This window comes from Corvus hawaiiensis, chromosome 4 (genome assembly GCF_020740725.1).
Source record: "Corvus hawaiiensis isolate bCorHaw1 chromosome 4, bCorHaw1.pri.cur, whole genome shotgun sequence".
NCBI classification, from domain to species: domain Eukaryota; kingdom Metazoa; phylum Chordata; class Aves; order Passeriformes; family Corvidae; genus Corvus; species Corvus hawaiiensis.
In genome coordinates, this window is record NC_063216.1 from 60,006,827 (window position 1) to 60,027,169 (window position 20,343).

At 39.8% G+C, this 20,343-nt stretch overlaps 1 protein-coding gene across 4 annotated transcripts in view; it reads left to right on the top strand.

The window, feature by feature from the left end:
• MAPK12 (mitogen-activated protein kinase 12) overlaps positions 1 to 7,995 on the top strand; it is a 33,268-nt gene extending 25,273 nt beyond the window's left edge. For 2 of the 4 annotated variants that reach the window (XM_048300893.1, XM_048300894.1), the window contains exons 7-12: positions 502 to 616; positions 1,227 to 1,298; positions 1,898 to 1,977; positions 2,725 to 2,803; positions 4,356 to 4,529; positions 5,324 to 7,995. In XM_048300893.1, coding sequence (XP_048156850.1) covers positions 502 to 616; positions 1,227 to 1,298; positions 1,898 to 1,977; positions 2,725 to 2,803; positions 4,356 to 4,529; positions 5,324 to 5,394 — 591 coding nt within the window. In that variant the 3' untranslated portion in view covers positions 5,395 to 7,995. Of the gene's footprint in view, positions 1 to 501; positions 617 to 1,226; positions 1,299 to 1,897; positions 1,978 to 2,724; positions 2,883 to 4,355; positions 4,530 to 5,323 lie in introns of those variants that run through there. The other 2 variants (XM_048300896.1, XM_048300895.1) reach the window with 2 other exon arrangements.
• Positions 7,996 to 20,343: the final 12,348 nt, after the last annotated feature.

Sequence of the window (20,343 nt, forward strand, 5' to 3'; positions counted from 1 at the left end):
CCTAGAGGACATCTTCCTTTGTATGAGTTACTCATAAAGTAGAAATAACAATACCTTCTTACTTCAGAATTTTGTTGGAACACAGTCTTGAATAATTGTGCTACCTGGGACGTAAGAGCAATTGACACTGTCTAAAATGGGTGCTGTTCTTTTAGCTGTAACTTGATACAATGGTGACTCTGTGGTCAGGGAATTTTTTGCATTGAATGTGTCCAGTATCTTTTTAATTAATAAGTTAATAATTTATTATTTTCTTTAATGGTCTTACACCTTTTGATGGTGCTATAGCAGTATGTAACTTTAAAAAAAATTATTCAAACCTCTGTGCTACCTCTGTCTTGATTTTTAAAATGAGAACAAGGCACTTCAATGAGAAAAATATACAAAAATAAACTAATCTCTGCAGATTGCTCCAATTTTTTTTTCCTTACAGTTGTAAAGAACTGTATGAACTAGATAACGAGCTGTCTGATCTGAATGTTCTTTGTGCTTCCACTACAGATTCTGGATTTTGGATTGGCAAGGCATACAGACAGTGAGATGACCGGCTATGTGGTTACAAGGTGGTACAGAGCCCCAGAGGTCATACTTAACTGGATGCATTATACTCAGACAGGTCAGTGTCTCTTTAGAAGTATCTTAACAGAGCTGAAGCATTCACTGAATCAGGTGATACATAAACAAGACTTTGTTTCTGAAATTAAAGAGAAATTGGAGGTGGAAATGACAATATAATTGTGCATAATTTCCTTGTAGATAAATTGCAGATAATCATGAGTTTAGGGTTTTTTTATGTATGTTTTCTGAGAGTAACAGAAAGTGCCAAGGTGATTAGAAAAAGATTATTTAAATTATACAGATGTGACGGTCTGGTCTCTGTTCTTGTGTTCCTCTAAATGTGTGGTGATTTTAACTCAGACAGGGGAAAATGGCAAATGGAGGGAATTCAAATAACACTAAGATAGCTATGGAAGTTTTTGAAAGCTTCACATGTGCTTCTGCCTGTTACTGAGAAACTCATTCTGCATATTATGAGATTATCTCCGGTTTGCTCATTAGAAAGTCTGGTGGTTTTACTTGTGCTATTCATCATACTTGGCAAGGCACACATTTATTTTATAACAGGCTATAAAGGTAATTTTTATACTTCTTTAAAATACGTTTTAAATTAAATTTTATGCACATTTAAATGAACAAGGTAATGTGCCTCTTGGTCTTTTTTTCAGTTGACATCTGGTCTGTAGGTTGTATAATGGCTGAGATGATAACGGGGAGACCTCTGTTCAAGGGAAATGATCGTATCCTTCAGTGAATTTATGATACTGATGTAAGAAAATTATGAGAGGTTCTTATGTGATACAGTAAGTGTTCAAAAACTGATGAGTATAAATTGATATTAATAGTAAAATTCCTTGCACCTTTCTCATTAAATCATTCTTTCATATCTGTACCACTTTTGCACACCTGCCAATTAAAATTTGTATTACTGATTTTTTTCAGTAGAAGTGATCTTTGAGTCACCTCTCAAATCATCAAGTAAAAGGCTCTGTGGTAATAGAAAACCTATGTTTTTTGGGTTTTTTTGTGCATGCAATACATGTATTGATTATTCAGATACTCTAATACTTTTGGACTGATTTTTATCTAAAAATACAGAATGGGCCTGATAATATTAGAAAATTTTGCAGATGATTCAGTTATGTGTTCCCAAATTATATGATATTTTCTTTGCCTTTTCTAAGAAAAAATGGAGAACTTTCATCTTTTATAAATCTTCTGTTCAGTCATTGAATTAAGATTTTTACATTATTCTCCAACAGCGAAGAAATGCATTATTTTTGCAGGATGCTTAATTTTCTAATGGTGAAAGAATTTGTTCCTTATTTCTGGTATTCAGATCTGGACCAACTCACAGAAATAATGAAAATAACAGGTACACCAACTCAAGATTTTGTTCAAAAATTGCACAGTCAAGATGTGAGTATTCTGCTTTGTCAGTTGGTTTTCCATGTCTTAATTTTACTTTAAGCCATACTCAGTTCTTTGACAGTCTGAGATAATACGTATTGACTACTGATATGGTCCCTGATAGTCCCTCTCTGCCTTGAAATGCTTTGTGCACCCACAATAGCTACTGGAGATGGGGAGTGAAATGACAGAAAGTTATCAGAACATTATTTATGTATTTCAAGATTCCAGTGTTTACCATATAAACAGCTGAGCTGATACATTGCAACTTTTATTGTAAAGCTACTGAAAGCATGAAGATATTCAGAAAACCCGGTTGTTTGCAAATGTCTCTTTCCTGTTCTTACGTTAGTGTCCTTCTAGTATCCTGAAGCCCTTACTATAAAGGACCTAAATTTATTCATTAGACTAACTGTATAATTTAAATATTAAGGAACTACTGTATAAGGTTCACTTCTAGAGATTGCTGTAAACTCACTATGACATTCTTTCAAATAATTCATACATATTTATTTGAATAAATATATTAAAAATGGAGCACTAATAATTAAAGCTTTCCATTGTAATTTCTAAATCATGGTTTTAAAGCTTGATTAAAAAAAATTCCATTCAGGAAGAAGGTGAATAGCATCAGAAAAAATGCATTTGTACAATTTGCTGTCAAAATATTGTTGAGTTACCTATTAAGCATATAGTTAATGTTGTCACATTACAGAGGTAGCAAAGATCTAATTTAATATCCATGTTTCTTTTAAGGCAAAAAACTATATCAAAAGCCTTCCAAAAGTCCAGAAGAAAGATTTTGCATCCATCTTGAAGTATGCAAATCCTTTGGGTAAGACGGTTTGTGTGGATGTTCACAGCTTGTTCTTGTGTTTGCGTTGGAGGCAGCTGCAGTATCAGTCCTGTGACAGGTGATGTGATGGTTCTTGTGCTATTCTGTCTCTTGCTTTCCATAATTCATACTTGTGATTGTAGCGGCTGAACTTTGCCAATTTTAAACCTTGCCAGGAATCAGTTGTTTCTTAGAAACAACAACAACAAAAAAAGTATTTTGTAATTTGGGTTTCAATCTAGCACCTGCTCATTGGTTTTACTTGAGCAGTTTTCTCAAGAGCCCTCCCAGATTAAGTATATGTAATAAAATATTCTCTGTACTGTATTTGAACTATAATTCTGAAAGCTCAATCTGATCTGCAGTTGAAATACAAGAAAATGGAAAGCTGACATTTTAGTAATGGAATTAATACATCCTGAGAAACATCTGTGCATTCCTGAGAAGCACTAGCTTGGATTTGATAGATATAAACAGCCAGAAGAGCATTCCAAGTGTGCATAACTGTGACATGACCTGAGGCAGCCAGAGCTCTGAAATGACTCTCCCTAAGCATTATCAATTCCCCAATGACCTAAACACTCCCAAAGCCAGTTTTGTTAGAATATTAATTAGGATAATTTAATTTTCTCAATTTAAGAAGTTAAAATTTTAGGTTCAGATACAGTAGAAATAAATCTGATTAATAAACAACTTACTGCATGGTTAGCTCAGTGACATTCTCAGCTACAGCAAGCTACACATTTCCATTTAGTTTTTAGGATGTCTCTCCTTATCATTTCTGTGGCCATCTGGCTGTTTCTGGTCTGGGATAGGAGTTTAAAGAGAATATACGTGGCAAGCAGGAGGTGAAGCATCCTATCCCACGCTTCTACCTCTACTTCCTTTCAGCGGCTCCAAACCCAAGAGCATCCTTTCAGGACAGAAAAACAGAAAATAAATCATTCATCATACCTGTTTACACTAGTCCATTTTGACAGTCTAGCAATGGATCTGATCCAAAATCCACAGGAGGGAAACACATGAAATTTTAATGGATTGTTTTGGCTGAGGTTAAAACCACGTAGCAGATAAAATCAGCTCAGATTCTGAGCATGGACGACTAACTTGTCTTCGTGAACTTCAGAGTGTACTTGGTTTGGATTCGGTGACACAGAGCGCAGTTCTCGTTCGCTGTTCACCTGTTCATTCAGCTGCTGTCAGGGGGTGATGGACCTTAGGACCACAGTGAGTGGCAGTGATTGACGACACCTGGGAAAGCCCCAAGCACAGCGGTCCTGTAGCCAGAAGCTGGGAAGTCATTAGCTGAGATGTTTTCTGTATTGCATACAGAAGCAACAGAACACCTCTGCATTGCATCAGGCTTTGTACACATCCCAGCTTGCTCACAACACTGTCATGCAAAGGGGCCCACACTGGCTATCACTGGACACCCAGTGATTCTGCTTTATAACTCCATGTATTTATTTGAAATACCTCCAGGGCAATATTACTGTGTACAAGTGAGATCAGGTGTGTGATTTGAATACACTGTTGGTTTTCTGTGCAATAGCTCTAAACCTTTTGGAGAAGATGCTGGTGCTGGATGCAGAGAAGCGAGTCACGGCAGCTGAGGCTTTGATGCATCCTTACTTTGAACCAATTCATGATCCTGAGGAAGAAATTGAAGCTGAGAAATATGACGACACATTTGATAATATGGATCTTCCACTAGATGAGTGGAAGCGTGAGTTTAATTTTGTGATGTTTTCAAAAATAACCAGTTTGAAAGGCCAAGCAGAAATAAAAATGTTCTCCTTTACAAATTAACTTCTCTGCTTTTTATTGAACAGAGTAAATAGACACCTTTAAGAAAAAGAAATGCTACTGATAAGCCAGTGTTCCTCTTATCAAGTCTTTGTGAAAGGATCTCCAAAGGTTTCTTCTCTGCTTCCTAACAGAGGCTGTCCTCCATTTCCTTAATGTTTCTGTCCTCCCATCTTCTGCAACATAGAAAAGCAACCATTTCTCTAACTTGCCTTCCAGTGGATAGGGCAGGTGAACAGATTGCATGTTGCCTCTATAGGACTGCAGTGGTTGCTGGCCTGAACGTTAGATTCTCAGAGAGAGAAAAAACATATCTGTGTCAGCAGAGATTTAAGTCTAATCTTATTTTCATCTAAGGTCAGAGGTCTGTATTTTGGCTTTTAAGAGAGGACCTGACTTTTAAATCTAATGTGCTCAGTAGCTCTTGCTGAGAATATTGCCCACTATACTCAAAAGTCAGTGCTCACATCCCTTTGAAAGCACCTGTACCATTTCAGTATTGGGCTACTTTTTCAAATCTGAAATGGTGAAAAAATGGTCCTTGATTCCCTTACTTTTTGTACACTTCCTCTCTTTTTGCCTGAAGAGGTCTTTCTCTTCCTGAGCTAGATCAGAGCCCAGCCATGCCGAAGTTGTACCTTGCTCATTCATGTTTGTGCAGCTCCTTTTCTCATTAGACCATACCAATGCTTTGTCTGTTCTGTTGTTTTGCAGGCATTACATATAAAGAAATACTGAACTTCAAGCCACCACAGACATCGGATTCAAAGGAGACAGCAGTGTAATTGTGTGGCTCAGTATTTTCAGAACTCTGAGGAAGGCAGAAAAGTTGTAAATGTTTGTGACACTTCAGGTGTATAAAACTTTTTATAAATAAACTCTGTGTAATCTGTTTCATCTGCACTGTAAGAAAGAGCAATGTCCTTTACTCTGCATGTGGAAGTTGGTGCCTTTGGGAGTAGCATTTCAAACATATCCAGAAACTTATTTCTGCCTACAACTTCTTCCTTCTGCACAACAGGACTCAGACTGCAATAACCTGGTGCTATCACCAAAAGAGCAGGACTAATTCTTCAACTCAGAGATCAGAAGAGTACAAATTACCACCCCAAGCAAGCTACACAGTATGTCAGAGATCTGCTGGGACTGCTCTCCCAAGGCCAGTGAACCGTCTTGAATGCAAGGAGTATTCATGTGACTTCCTCTGGAATATTTCACTTTGCTGAGATGCCTGGGAAGGCTAATCATCTTCTGTTACCTCAGGCACTGCAGTGGGTAGCAGAGACACAGCCCAAATGAATGCCTGCCTCCCCTGTCCTGTGTGAGTGGAAGAGAACCTCAGAAGTGTTGATGTCCTAGATTTTTTTCAAAATAACCAGCACAGCAGGACAAGATTTCATAAACTCACTAGGTGAACAGTCACTGGATATATAATCACTGTATAATATTTTTCTCTAAATACAGTGCATTTTCTTTGTATAGTAGACTAGGGATCAAGGATTTCCAGGGAGAAATTCTTCAGATTTTCTGAAGTTTTGTAAGCTCTCTAACATCTTAGTATTGAAATTATCTCAGACAATGTACTGGTTATAGAATCAGCAGTGCTGATTTGAAAACTAAAGCTGCATGTGGGTCACTGTCTAGAAAATGAAATGAGGACCAAAATGATACACTGCAGCTCTTCATCAGGAATACCTGCAGCAAGCTGTTCTTTTCACAGTGTACAAAGCTATTACCAGGTAAAGAATAATAATTATTCCTATTTTTTACCCTTTTGAACTCACGTGGAAAAACCTTCAGACCTTCTATTGAGAGGTACCTTGGCAAAAGGAGTCAGCTTCCTGATGGGATAGATTGATTAGATGCTTCATGAGTTCCTCTTACTGTCCTGTTACTGTATTTTCCTAGGTGCTTTGTTTGTAAGGGTCCCTGAGGTGGGAAAAAGAATTGGCAACAATTGGGAAAAAGAAATTCTTTGTGAAGAATTTCTGTGTGAAATTGCTTGTCTTTCTAAAGGTAGTGTTTTTACAATTGACTGTTTGGATGTGGGTTATTCCCAGTGTAATACACTGTGGTGTGTTAGTACTGAATGAAATGAATGTGAAAGAAGACATTTGATATTAGCAGGTAGTAACTGGAAAAAAAGAAGAAATTACTTGAGGGTTTTTTGCTTTAATACCCTATATAAACCATAAGTTTAATAAAGGCACAGTTACTTTATTTCTTTCAATGAATGTTTGAATTAAACACCTGTAAATATTAGTGTTTGTTTAAAAATTGTTTGTGACGAGCGTTGATTAGCTGAGGTGGACACCTAGAGAGACTAAGTAGTAACAGAAACCTTAAATTCATGTATTGGACAAGTCATTAAAAACTACAGTTTCAGGAATGTGTGGAAAAAAAGGCAAAGAATGTGAATTGAATAAAAAGGTTTTTCCAAACTACAGGTTCCTCACAGAGGAAGGCACACTTGATAGTCATACCCCATTTTGCACTATGGACTATGCTTGGTCTACACTTCTATGTTAAATAGAAACTTTGATTTTTACAGAATAGATGTTTTCTCTTAGGATCATGCTCTGTGGTCCTCTTAAAAGTCATGGGAGAAAAGTGCCTATTGGAATTAGTGGTGTTGGCAGACCCAGTCAGTGGGAAATGAAAAATGTCAAACACTTACTTGAAAATGCTGCCTCTATATTTTAAATGGATTTCAACATCCTAAATTGTAGAAAATGCCTGAAGTCTGGAGATAATGCAGATGGCTCAAATGTTACTCAGACTCAGAGGGAGCATTTTTTTAATTGAAAAACTGCTTTGCATTTTCTTCCTAAAGGCCAACACTTCAGTGGGCATTTCCACAAAGTCAAGCGCTGAAATCCTCCATTGGCTGTGGTTACCTTTGCCCTCTCTTGATTTTAACTTAGCATTGGAGAAGCAGCCAGCACACGTGAGAAAGACATAAGAAGATAATAGTTTTTCTTGGTAGTGGAGAAATACAGAACTCTTAAAGTAACTGAAGACCTTGGTGCATATGTCAGCAAAGACAGAAGTACTGCTGTGCCATTAGCAAACAGCAAAGGCAACTTCAAGTTGGTCAAGCAGTTTCTCTGAAGAGATTGAATTCTGCAGAAATGGCTCCGGATGACAGTAGAGCTCATTAAAAGAACTGTGAGGTGAAAGCAGAAATAATTTGCAGCAGAAGCAGCTGCTACTCCAAAGGGAGAGAGCAGTTCCTGTGTTTTTATTTGCTATTCTTACTGGTGCTAAGCAACTCAGGTATAAGAACTCAATTTCTGTTTGCCTTAAAAGAGAAATGTAAATACATTCTGCATGTACATGAAATGTGTTGTGACAAATAAAGGTTGGGAGTTTGTTTTTTGACACAATAATGGTCTTATCTTCCCCGTATGTACTCCCAAATGTATAGTCAGTACTGAAAATACTATTTTTGGTAAAGGGTGCTATATGAAGTAGGGTATGAAAGGGTACCTACTAGTAGTGTAGGTACATTTCATGCAATATTGGCTGCTGACGTAGTTTCTTTTGGAAGTTAGTCAGATGCTAATCTTTCTCTTATTTTCCAAACTTGGGAGTTATCAAAGAGCTGATCTGACTGTACTACTGCCACCAAATTATTTCTTAACAGCTTCTTGGATTTCACCAGGCATTTCTGCTTTGTTCTGAAGGACAGGATTTTGGTCCTTAAATGCAGTTGCATTTCTCAGCCTGATTTTAAAAGCCAAAGATTGATGGTCATCAAGCATGTACATCTTTGAGTCGGACAGCGAAGTTTGAGTTAACAGTGTTCCAGAAGGATATATGAGGCTCACATGTTCCCTGACTGTTTCAGGGAGCAAGATTGTCCCCTTAAGTATTAGTCTTTGTTGCATTGAAGACTCACCAAATGCCAAATTTTGATAATGTGGTGTTGCGGGCCAGATGTGGTTCACAACTTCCTTTCTTGACTATTTTCTCTTGTTTTAAACAGGATATTACTGAGGTACATGCTAATGTGTCCTGCAAAATGTGCTCAGAAGATGCACTTTGTTCTTGATTTGGAATTACTGGGCATATGAGCTGGGTGGGGTTCTTTGAATTTCCTACTTTCTGATCTGCTGTTCAAAAACGAATACCAGATGCTTCTGGTCTGTTTCAGCTAACGTTGTCAGAGAATGAAGCATCTGTTAGATGCTATCAGTCCCTGGATCTTGGTATAAAATAGCCATGTGTTTTGACAGTCCCTGTAGGTACCACAGAAAAGAATAGGGGCTCAAAACACCTGCTGTCCCTGCTGATTAATTCTCCATCTCCTGCGTACTCTGGGGGCAACTGGTTATATAAGTCAAACAATACCAGAAGCAGTTTCACGCACAGCCGCATTTTAAATCTCCTGTCTTCATAAGAATTCAGAAGCCTGAGTTGGAGAAAGATCAAGGGAGGAGGACTTCCATCATACAGATATTCTTTGAAACTTCATGGACTACCACTTAATGAGCAGCTCTTGTGCACAGATCATTTGCAGCCTGTGGAATAGTAATATCTGAAAACTGCATTTTCACTTAGCAACCACCTGCAGCTCTGAGGCGTGGAACTGATGTATGCTTTTTAGCTACCAGAAACAGCATCCCACAAGGAGGTGAGTGAGGACAAGGAAAGTGTTTTAATGATTCATAATTTTTGTCTGCTGCTGTTCTGCTCGGTAATGGGAGCTCCTTTATGCTTAACCTCGTTACTTTTCCAAGCAGGAGTTTTCTAGTTCGTGGTCTGCTTCATCAGTAAGCGACAAGGTGCATTTTCCAGCAGTTAGAGTGACCCAGGCATGCAGCTCTTACACCTTCCATTGAAGCTTTCTGAATATGCTGTTATCTTTGAGAAGTAAAAGTGACTGCCGGTGAAACAAATGAAATGCAAGGAAAGAAATTGCTAAGGTCCTGTTTGAAAATGCTCTCAAGTTTTGCCACGCAATGTCCTGGGAGCACTCGCTCCTAGGGAGCAGGTAAAGTCTGCTGTGTTTGTGTGGTACCAGCAGCCGTGAGGCTGTTGTCAGAGTGACACTTGTAATACCAACACAAGACTGCCACCTAATCCAGTTCAGTCTGATACTAATGGGAAATTCATTATTACTGTAACATTATTATATCACTGATAACAGTAAAATTTTACTGCTCAGAAGACCATGGACATTTAGTCCACAGGGGCCTGGACCATGGCAGCTTTTTTTTAGGTATTTTTAAAGTCACGTTTATACATGATAGTTCCTGCTGCCAAGTAGTACTACTTTGGTATGTGCCCGGACATTTTGCTGTTCCTAAATGTAACTCCTTACGTTTTTGGGTTTGAGTCAAGTTTGACTTTTCTTTTTCATAAAAATGGCACTACTGTAAGGAGAAAAAACACAGCCAAGAAATGTAATCAGAAAAACATTCCCTCAAGTTTTCTCTAAAGCAGTAGATCCAGCAAAGTGCTGCAGGCATGGTTCATTTACTAGCACTGACATGGCCACAGAGCCAACAGTGCCTGGAAAATTGTGCTCAGCCAAACTGATGGGTGAATAGGCTGTCATCTCTTGTCTGTTGTTCTCCAGCCGTAAAAGAGTAACAATACAGCCTTTGTGAAGTAGTTGTTTGGGAAAGCCTGATGGTGAGCTCTGCTTGTAAGGGTTATGAGAGCATCCACAGGAGCTCACAAAGCTTGGGCTGCTGGGACTGGGGGCCAGCTCTGAGCCAGTGCAGCCAAGGGTGGCCCCTTTCCCATAGTGACCTTGGGGGCAGGCTCCCAGGCGCTGTGGGGCCAAACCCTGATGCAGGGAGCTGCTTCCAGCTGGTGCTCTTGCCTTGGCCCTGCCTGAGCTGCAGCTCCTCACCACCCCACAGCTGTGTCCCTGGCCATGGGTCCTACCAAACCACCTCCACTCACAGGCTGATGTCCCAGTCTGGCCTGTCCTCATCCCCAGGGAGGTGCCCCACACCCAGGGCTGGGGTTGTCCCCAGTTGCCCCCTGCCATCTGCCCTGACCTAGATACGATGGTTTATATTAAATTAGGTCAAGCTGTAAAGATTTATTGGCAGTGCTCCATAATAAATGGAATGAATACGTATTTCTGTGCCATTGGCAAAGCTACTGTAAGTTGCTGTGAGTCTCCATTTGGACTAAGTGTCAGGACAGCATCATAATGAAGTTTTTCATACATTATGCATTTATGCAAAAGGTAATGATTAGATAGGAAAGAATTACTGCACAACAGCACAGATTTCCTTTAAAGAAAGAAAAGACAATGCAGGAAGATTTTCTTGAAGGCATTACTAATGTTGTAAATAAACAATTAGACTCATCAGAGAAGTAGAACCACAGCAGTGAGAATACTGTGAATGGTGAGATAGAGTCCTGCATGCTGGCAGAGTGGGAGGGCTAGGTCACCAGGCATACATATAAACTCCAGGTCTCATGTCACCTTACAGACTTCAAACATGACTCCCCCATGGCTTTCAAGCACTCTGGTAATGCTTTACATTCAGGCTGCTGAATTTTCAGAACAGATGTGAAATTACGGTCATACAAAAATGAGTGAGTATTTGGAGATTCAATGACACAAGTGTGATTCTCTTAATGAACAGCTCACTATAACTATAATTACTTTATCTACTCAGTATTGCCATTGCAAGTCTTTAAAACAGAGCATTAACTGTGTTTCCTTAGGTTTCTCAATGGGTTTTATGGCCTTTTATGCTTTATGGCTGGATTAGTGGTTTTGATCACCTGGATTTGATATGATTAATGTTATGAACTTGCTGCATGTCTTCCAGCTTTTGACTTGCTTTCCATAACTCGTGTTTGGTATCATTAGAGTAATTTGAGACATAAATTATTTATGTACAGGGAAAATTCCCTTTATGCTGTAACTTTAGATCTTAGCAGTGGGGTAAGCATGACTTCCCATGAGAAGATGCTCAGGAAAGGCTGAAGAGCTGAGCTAAGCAATCAGAGAGCATCTCCATGTCCCAGACACTGGCTTGCCTTAATGTACCCAATTCATACCAGTGGATGCCTGAGGGCTCCCTTAGGGTTAATAAAATCTTCTCTAACATGGTAATGTGACATCATCAGCTGGTTCATACATCCTTTGTGATCAACTAGGAGTTTTAAAGAAGACTAAATCTCTCTCTTCTTGTCCAGAAACGTTAGACCTTAGCAAACATGGGCATGACAGTAGGGCTGGTTGTGAAGGGCCTCTACCACAAATGATCCTTTTCCCTTGGAAAGGAGAAAAATGAAAACTTGGAAGTAGGCAGAATTTGAAGCACTATTTCCCCTCATTTTTCTGTGTTAGTTTTATCTACTCAAGAAGTGTTCTTACCAAGCAAATCAAATACTGATAGTCATCAAAGAAAGAAGTAGCCAAGTGAATGTCCTTGCACATGTGGACATGGACCCAAGCTGGCTTTTCCCACTGGAGTGTTGGGACAGAGTGGCTAAGGACTTCAGTAAGCACAGGGGCAGAAGCTGTTTGTTCTCTTTAAAGATTGGCATATGCATCTGCAGCATCCCTTGCTGAAACCAAGATACTAGAATGAGGTTGCTTTATTGGGCCAACCCTATGGCAGGGAAAGTACCGCCCATACTGAATGCTTTTTCAATATCATGGACCAAAACCAAACATTTTATAGAATGTCCTGAAAGATAATTCACCAAAAAGAGTGAGTGGCCTGTGTACGTTGGCCACCTTTGTCAGTTCTGCTCACATAAAGGTCTGCCATGAGACACTGACATCAATAGATATATTCTAACACTCAGCATAAGCAAAACAGGCAGAATCTTGGCTTCCAGGGTATAGTCATGGATTATGGAAACTGCATTTGCCTTCCTTGGGTACAGAATCTGTCAGTAATTCCAGTATCTGTTTCATTTTGCTGGAATACCAGGGAGAAAAATGCTACTCAGTATGAAGAGAAACACACAGCATTTTCTCTGGTTGTTTCTAAAAGTAGTTTTCTCTCTCACCAAACAATTCAAAGGTCTCCTGTCCTAATACATTTAACATTAGTAATGCTGTAGTATAGATGTAGATGTAACAAGGCTTATGGGGAGTGGCAATATCTTTTATCTCTCTTATCAGCTAGATATAAGAGCAGAGGAAAAAAGCTAAGGAAGCTGTCAGGCAAACATGCTCCTTTTATGGTGTGAAAGTAGACCTGCAATCACAAATCCTTTCTCTCTGGATCCTCCAGAGTCTAATTTCAAAATACATTCCCCTCTAAACTATTTGTTCCTCTATGGTTTCCATAATGAAAGGAACCTCCTGTGGAGACTGTTATCAATCTTTGATCACTGCAACCAGCATGAAACCCTTCCATTTCATTAGAGAATGAAAATGGATCCTAATACCAAAAAAACCATCAGCCTGTCCTGTCTAAGCTTAAATTCAATTATTTCTCTGGTTGTGCCTCCCTGTGCTTCATATTCTAATTAGAAGTAAACCATAGTTTTAGAGATCATTTAGGTTCTGTTTGATTTTGAGCTATTTCTAAATGATTGCTCTACATTTTTTCCTATTTACTCAGCTCTTCTTGTTGTGTAGCTATTTAGGATGGACTCACCCATTTCATTTCCCAGTAGCTGCACTGGAAGAAAATGGTTGCCCTGGAATGAAGGTAAAGGGCTGTGAAGACCAAATGACATAACATTTCACAGGCAGGCCCCACAGTCTGCACCCAGATTAGCAAATGGGCGCTGAAGTCTCCGACCCTCTAATCCTGGCCTCCTGGCTCAGCGGCTCTGCCCAGGTATTGAAATCCAAATAGGGTTTAATCATTAGGGTGGAGACTCCTTTATCAGTGAATTTCTCTTCAAGATAGGGTAATAGAAACCAAATGTCTTTGATGTCAACAGAGGCAATGTGTGCAACATAAGCCACCACAGAGAAAGGGAAGGAGTCTGCCATCTGCCCTGAGGCTCAGAGGAAGACATTTTTTCTTCCCCATCTTTTTGTATAGCATATTGCATCTATGCTTTCTGTTTAAAGACTGATGTGTGGTTTGTTTGGTTTTTGTTTGGGTTGGTTTTTTTTTTAAATTGAATCCTCCCCCTTTGCAGAGGATTTAAAGCCTTTCATGAATATCGATGGAGCTGTCGACAAAACAGACGGGAGGGGATGAAGTGGTTGATTCTGTAAATCTCAGGCCTGCTGTGGGAATGGTTGTGGCAATATGAATCTTCTTTATAGGAACAACTGCTGAAGTTTTGCAGATTTTGTGGGCCCAGCATCAGTGTTACAGGAAGGCACTATGCATTCACCATTAAAGTGCATATAAGAAGATTTAATAAGTATACAAGGTGCAGAATCTATTTACTTTTACAAAACTGTTCTAGATGTCTTCTCAGGCAGACAAAAAGACTTACACACTATTTACAGAGATACCATCCTTGTATGATAACAGAGAGAAAATCATAAAGGTTCAAATCAAAAAGTAGTGTCTGTGAAACCCTTATCTCATTTGAAGTCTAGACCTGCCCATGATGATCCACCTAATGGCTGGCATGGTCCTGCCAGTCGTCTGCCACAGTGCTGTGCTCCTGCTGTCTCTCGAATTCTTCACTCCTCACACAGAGGTGTGATTTGGCTAAGCATCTGTAGTCAAAACAGGTTACACAAAAGGCTGGTTGCTTCATTAATTGAACCTTGAAAAATCTTTTGAGTTTCTTGATATATGAGGAATACCGAAAAAATGTAGATTAGTGGCAGCTGCGATAGCAAGTGTGTCTTTTATCAGGATAGGAAGGTGCCTTAAAGGCTCCAAAAGGCTCTTTTTTGTGGTCATCCTTGTCCAAAAGGTGTGTGTAAGGTAATGTTTAAAATAGGGAGAGTGAAAAAAAATATTCACACTGTCCACACTGTCCACACTGTCAGTGAGTACTCCTTAGCCTTTGAGCACATATTCATGGCGCAGAACAGAAAAGAACTATTCCCATCAAATATTTGTATAGCTGTCAGGCAAGAATTATATACATATCCTATGAATGGACACACTGATTTGTGAAGCAGTTACTCTTATAATTTGTAATTGCCACAGTTAAAAATATTATTTTCTCAAAATTCCGAGAAATTTTGGAATATTGTCTATGTACACATTAGAGTTCAGGACACAACTGTTTGTTTTTAATAGAGTTTAGTATGCACCTCTGTACTCGAATGAAAAAGTTTGCAAATTATTTTAGTTAGAAAGGCCAAAATAATAAATCTCTTTCCAAAACTATGGTAACATAGAAACCTAAAGCTAGGACTTATCAAGAAAATATATTTTCTTTTTGTAATTTTAAAATTCCATGCTACAGCCTTAAAAACAATATGAATCATGGTTTGGAGAGAAATTTGTAACACAAAAAAAAAGCTGCCAGGATTCTAATGATCAGAATCTCAAATTCATGTCCAGGGTGTAACTTTGACTATTTCTTGACAAGTCTTTGGTTTCACCAAAAACATTTGTAACAGGAACATTTGCTTTGATTATTTAGATTTAAATACATATTCAGTGTCTGGAATGAGATTACATTTTACCATCAAGGTGTGCCAGAGTAGGTTTACACTGGATATGAGGAAATACTTCTTCATGGAAAGGGTTATCAGGCATTGGAACAGGCTGCCCAGGGAAGTGGTTGAGTCACAATCCCTGGGACTATTCAAAAGACATGTAGATGTGACATTTAGGGATGTGGTGTAGTGGGACTTTGCAGTGTTAGGTTTATGGCTGGACTTGGTGGTCTTAAAGGTCTTTTCCAACCTAAATGATTTTATGAATCTATTCAAGAAAAAAATTATGCAAATGCCAGAGGGAATCTTGCTTAGAGGAGATTTGGCCATAATATCTAATTGAGATATTTGAAGCACATCTATGTATTTGTGAAAAGTTACAGAAGTTATTTAAATTTTGCTTATTCAAAAAAGTATTTAGGCTGAAGTTTGCCTTCTAAACAGGAGCTTCAGGTCTGCTGCTTCCCATGGTGTTAAAGTGAAGCAAGGCCTGCCATGTGTTGTGAAAATGTCAGATGCCAAGAGCATTTCCTGCGGGTGGCTGGGATTCATAGAAGTTAAATGCGAAATACTGCCAAGCGACTTAAAAGGGATGGGCTCCAGGCGTGCTGGAGTCAGCAGAGCACTCTCCCGGGGTTTTACTTGCTTAACTGATAGAGCTATCTCTAGTGGCAGCTAGAAGCCAGACACAATTTTCAAGACTTAATGTGTTTCTGTCTTATCTTGATGATCAGTAGTTGGCTACAGGCCACAGACAAAGAAAGATTCGAGAGGGGGAATAGACAAGGTGACGATGTTTACTTTGTCAATGGACTACAAATAGTTGGTATGTAGTGTTTACTTGTAGCCCAAACAGCTGGTGCCCTGTCTCCCTATGAAACAGCTCGAATCTACTTGTATTCCCTTCTGTTCACAGAGGTTTAGAAACAATTCAGTGGGCTCTGTGTTTAACTTCACTTTTTATTTCATTTGGAGCTATTTGTGACAGACAATACATGACAGGGGACTCAGCTATGACAGAAATTTGATAGAGGGAAAACCAGCATCAGCCCCGTTGCCAAAAGACTGCAAAAACCGCTTAAGTCTAAAAGAAAAGAAGAACTTTTCTGTAGAGCAGATATTGTGCCTGAAATACATGATATTCCATTTGTCAAATAGTCCTTCTTTCACAAAATTAAATCAAAGCAAAACTAAATTGAAATTCAGTAAAACTGACTCAAGACTAGAAAGAAAGATAGGCAGTATTAGCCAAAGCAGCAAACCAATACCAACCAAGGAATAAAAATATCCAAAAACATTTAATTTTTCACCTGGGGGAGAACAGGGAAGAGTGGCTATTACTACTGGCTGTTTGTGGAAGGTGCTCATCTGGTACACGATCAATAGCGTAAAACCCTAAATTCAGACAGACTGTATTTTGCTCCCACCTGAAAGCCATTATTTGGAATTTGCTTACCCCTGGAGCAAAACCACACTGGTGATCCTGCCATGGTTTTTATGGCTGAAAAACAAAATTCCACTTTCTTAATGACAACTGTGCCAGCATTTCTTTCCTCCTTTCAGCCTCCTTGAAAGCAAACAGCTTCACACAGCATTTAACCTATGTGGTGTTCACCATAAGGCCCTGACATGCAGCACACAGGAAATGGCCTAAATGCAATTTTGTGAGTGTGCCACTAGTAAGTCAGTACTGGATTTCAGTTCTTCATCTAAAATCACTTTACACAAATTATCCTGCTCTGCAGTGACAAAAATATTGCTGGGCAGGACCTCCAGAAGCTGAATGGGTCAATGAACATTGTGATGTCAAAGCTCAGATTTGTATGCCTGAGTTAGCTGCTGGCTGTTTAGCAAGTCACCTCACCTTCTTGTGTCCTTTTTTTGGTCCTGACTGACTTGGCCTACTTAGAAAATGCTACTTACCCAATTTTTGTATGGTATTCAGTACCCTTGTGCTTTGAGTGATACTCTTGGGATCTGTGTGGGTATTTACATGCCCCCTCCCGACTCTTGCAGCATCTGACCACTTCATATTTGAACATGTTTAACCCCAGCATCCCCCCAGCATTGTTAACCAGGACAATCTGTGTGTGCAGGAGTACAGTGTAGCAGGGTTAAAGATTCCAGAAGAAATGTGGCAGAGTCAGAAACTAAGTTTGGGTCACCCAAAGCATCGAATTTCTCTTTCACTATTAAAACAAACTTTCCTCTGATTTAATCGACTGACAGTAAAAAGGGCGGTGCTGAGCATGCCAGAGCAGTGAGCCTGTAACAATTTCCATTACAGACTTATAAGGAAATACAATATTTCTGTCCTTTAAAAATTGAAGCAATGCTAAAGCCATTGTGACAAATAAATTAATGAGGCCTTTTCAAAGGCATTCAAAGGCATCCATGACTCTATCTCTGCTGTTTTACAGATACCATATGTGGCCTAATTATTTTTTTAATAAAGCAACGGAAATGTTACGAAGTAAATCCTACCCTGCAGAGTAAAGATGTTAGTCCAGCAAAGCTTTCATCAGGGCAAGGACTACCTCTCCCCTGCCTCCTTTTGCCACTTGGGGTGCATGGTTACAGGCTTTGATCTTTGTCTGGGAGCCTTGCATCTCTGCAATTGACTCCAGATAAAAATGACTCCAGCCAAATATTGCAACAAATGTTCAGATTAAAACCAAAAATCCCTACATCTGCAAATTTGCTCTCAGGCCCCTGCTTTCTTTGAAGAAAATGTCAGTCCTGTTTCTCACTGAGCTCTGATGGGTGGCTCCTAGCTAATCTCTGTCTGTCTCCCCGGTAACAGTCAAAGGAGAGGACACAGAGGTGGGCAGGGAGAGAGCCTCCAGCCACTGTTCCTCTTATCATGGTCCATCAGCAGGTGTCCCTTGCTCATATCCAGGAACAATAAATACAGCCTGTAGCTAAGGGAACCACCACACAGCTTTCTTCAGAAGTCTCAAAGAGCAGACTCCAGATTGTGACATCTCTAACTGTATGCAGGCACTGCAATTGCCACGATCGTTTGTTAAACTAATCTTTTTTTTTTCACTTTAGTCAGCCTTTGTTCAAGCACCTTCTACAGACATATATCACTACAATCAGAAATACTGAGCCACCAGTTTTTGTGCAATCTGGATGTTTAGCTGGTGTGGCAACAGTGAAACAGTTTACTGTGTTCACAAAATCAATCTGTGTGCATATTTGCTTGATGTTTTTTCCCCACCATGAAATGACCAGCTGAGTGTTTGCAAAATAAAAGGAGAATGTATGACAGAGCAACATGGGTGCCACAGGTTACACTTCTGCCAACATCTGACTGACCTGTAGCACTCTCCAAGCAATGGCAATCTACTCTGCGTGCTCACTTTTAATAACTGTTCTGCAGGACTCCTACTAAAAATTAAAATTATAACAGCTTGCTGTCAAACCAAGTTCAAAGGTAACGTGCTCATGAAGAACATCAAAATAATTGAGTCTGAACACAAGCACTTTCCCCTACTTAAAAGTGACCCATGAGTGTAGTGAAAAGGATGTCAAATTGGTAAATTCCTTAGTAAATGATGATACTGAAAATGGCACAGGATAAGGAATTTGACCCACTTGAACTAAGTCACTTCCAGAAGAGAATCAGAAGCTCCCATAAATTATTCTCTTTCCTGACAGAAGATGACTATCAAAAATTACTGAATTATGGATAATCTGGCTTCAGAACCATCCTTGGACCCAGTGCAGTCACAGGTGTCCAGCAAAGGCCTTTAGGCACATTTTTCTCTTGAAACTGGTGACAATTCTTCAGCCCTCGAGTCTACCAAAAGTCAGCTCTTCAAAAGCAAAGCATCAAAAGATAGTTGGATGCCTCTAAGACATAGCTGAGACTAAAAGAATCTTTAAAGCACGGCTCCGCAGTGGCTCATAAATGACCTACTCCCCGGGAAGCCTGGCAGGAAACTGACTCAGGCAGTGACAATTACTCACAGTTCACAATTATTTATTTCCAAGACAGCTCCTATGGAGACTAAGTTTGCCAGGATAGGTATTAGCTCTTATTAGATGATCTTTGTCTCACACGCTCTTGTGACACTTGCCTCTGTTCTGTCCATCAGTCGTGGCTCAGAGGACCTCTCAAATCAGCCCCGCTGGCTCACAAGCCAGCACACATGGCTGTGGGTACAGCCAGAGCTTGGCCCAGCACAGGCCTGGCATGGGCTGGTTGTAACGCAGTGGTGGGAAGGGGCACAGCAACCCTCTCTTACTCCATGTTTTATACCATTTAGAAATCTGCACGTAATACCATGCTCCACATGCAAGAGAAATGCTTCTTTCACCAGAGATCTTGCCACCTCCTTTCAGATAGCAATCAGATGAAGGAAGTATTACAGAAGAATATAATTAGAGACAGAGAGGAATTTGATTAATTTCATAAAATTACAAAATGACTTGGTAAAAACATCAGCAACATGGACAGGTGCAGAAGCCTGCTGCATAAGGGGGACACTTGTCCAGTTTCACTTCAGTTACTGAATGCCAAAGAGACTCAAGTGAGACATTACAGTGTCTGCAACCTCTCTGGAGCCTGTGTGAACTGAGCTCTGTGCATGGGGCAGAGGTGTCTCTGCACAGGAGGTGGAGCTCACGGTTTTGCTCAGGGCACAGGTGGGATGCACAAAGCACTGGGGGTTCAAAGGGCTGTGCCGCTGGCTCTCCTTGGGTTAAGCAGCTTCGTGCAGTCGTTTCACTGCAAAATGGTAGCAGGAGCAGCTGTGTGAAAGTGTGGCCCGCAGACATACCTGCACAGACTTAGCAAGAATGGGACTTTTACTGACTTTTAATAAGGCTCTAACTTCTTAAGAAATACATGGAGCACCTGTCAAAAGGAAGCTTTTGTCAGGCCTAAATCAGCCTGGTTAGGTATTCAGTTCCTGTGCTTTGAGGTGCAATAATGGATACAGAGAAACCACATTTGCTGGGAAAAAACACCATTCTGGCAACAGGGCATGAGAAGAGGAACTGAGAGTTGTTTTAAATACATTTTTAGTTCCTGGGACCCTGCCTGCTGTCATTTTTTTCTAGCTATTTAAACAGATACTGTAATTTTACCAGTAGCTTAGACTAAAGAAGGCAGCTAAGGAAGAATAAGTAGGGGGTTGTCTTTGGCTTCAAAGATGCTAGGATTAATAACCTAACATTAAAGTATAAACATGTAAATTAT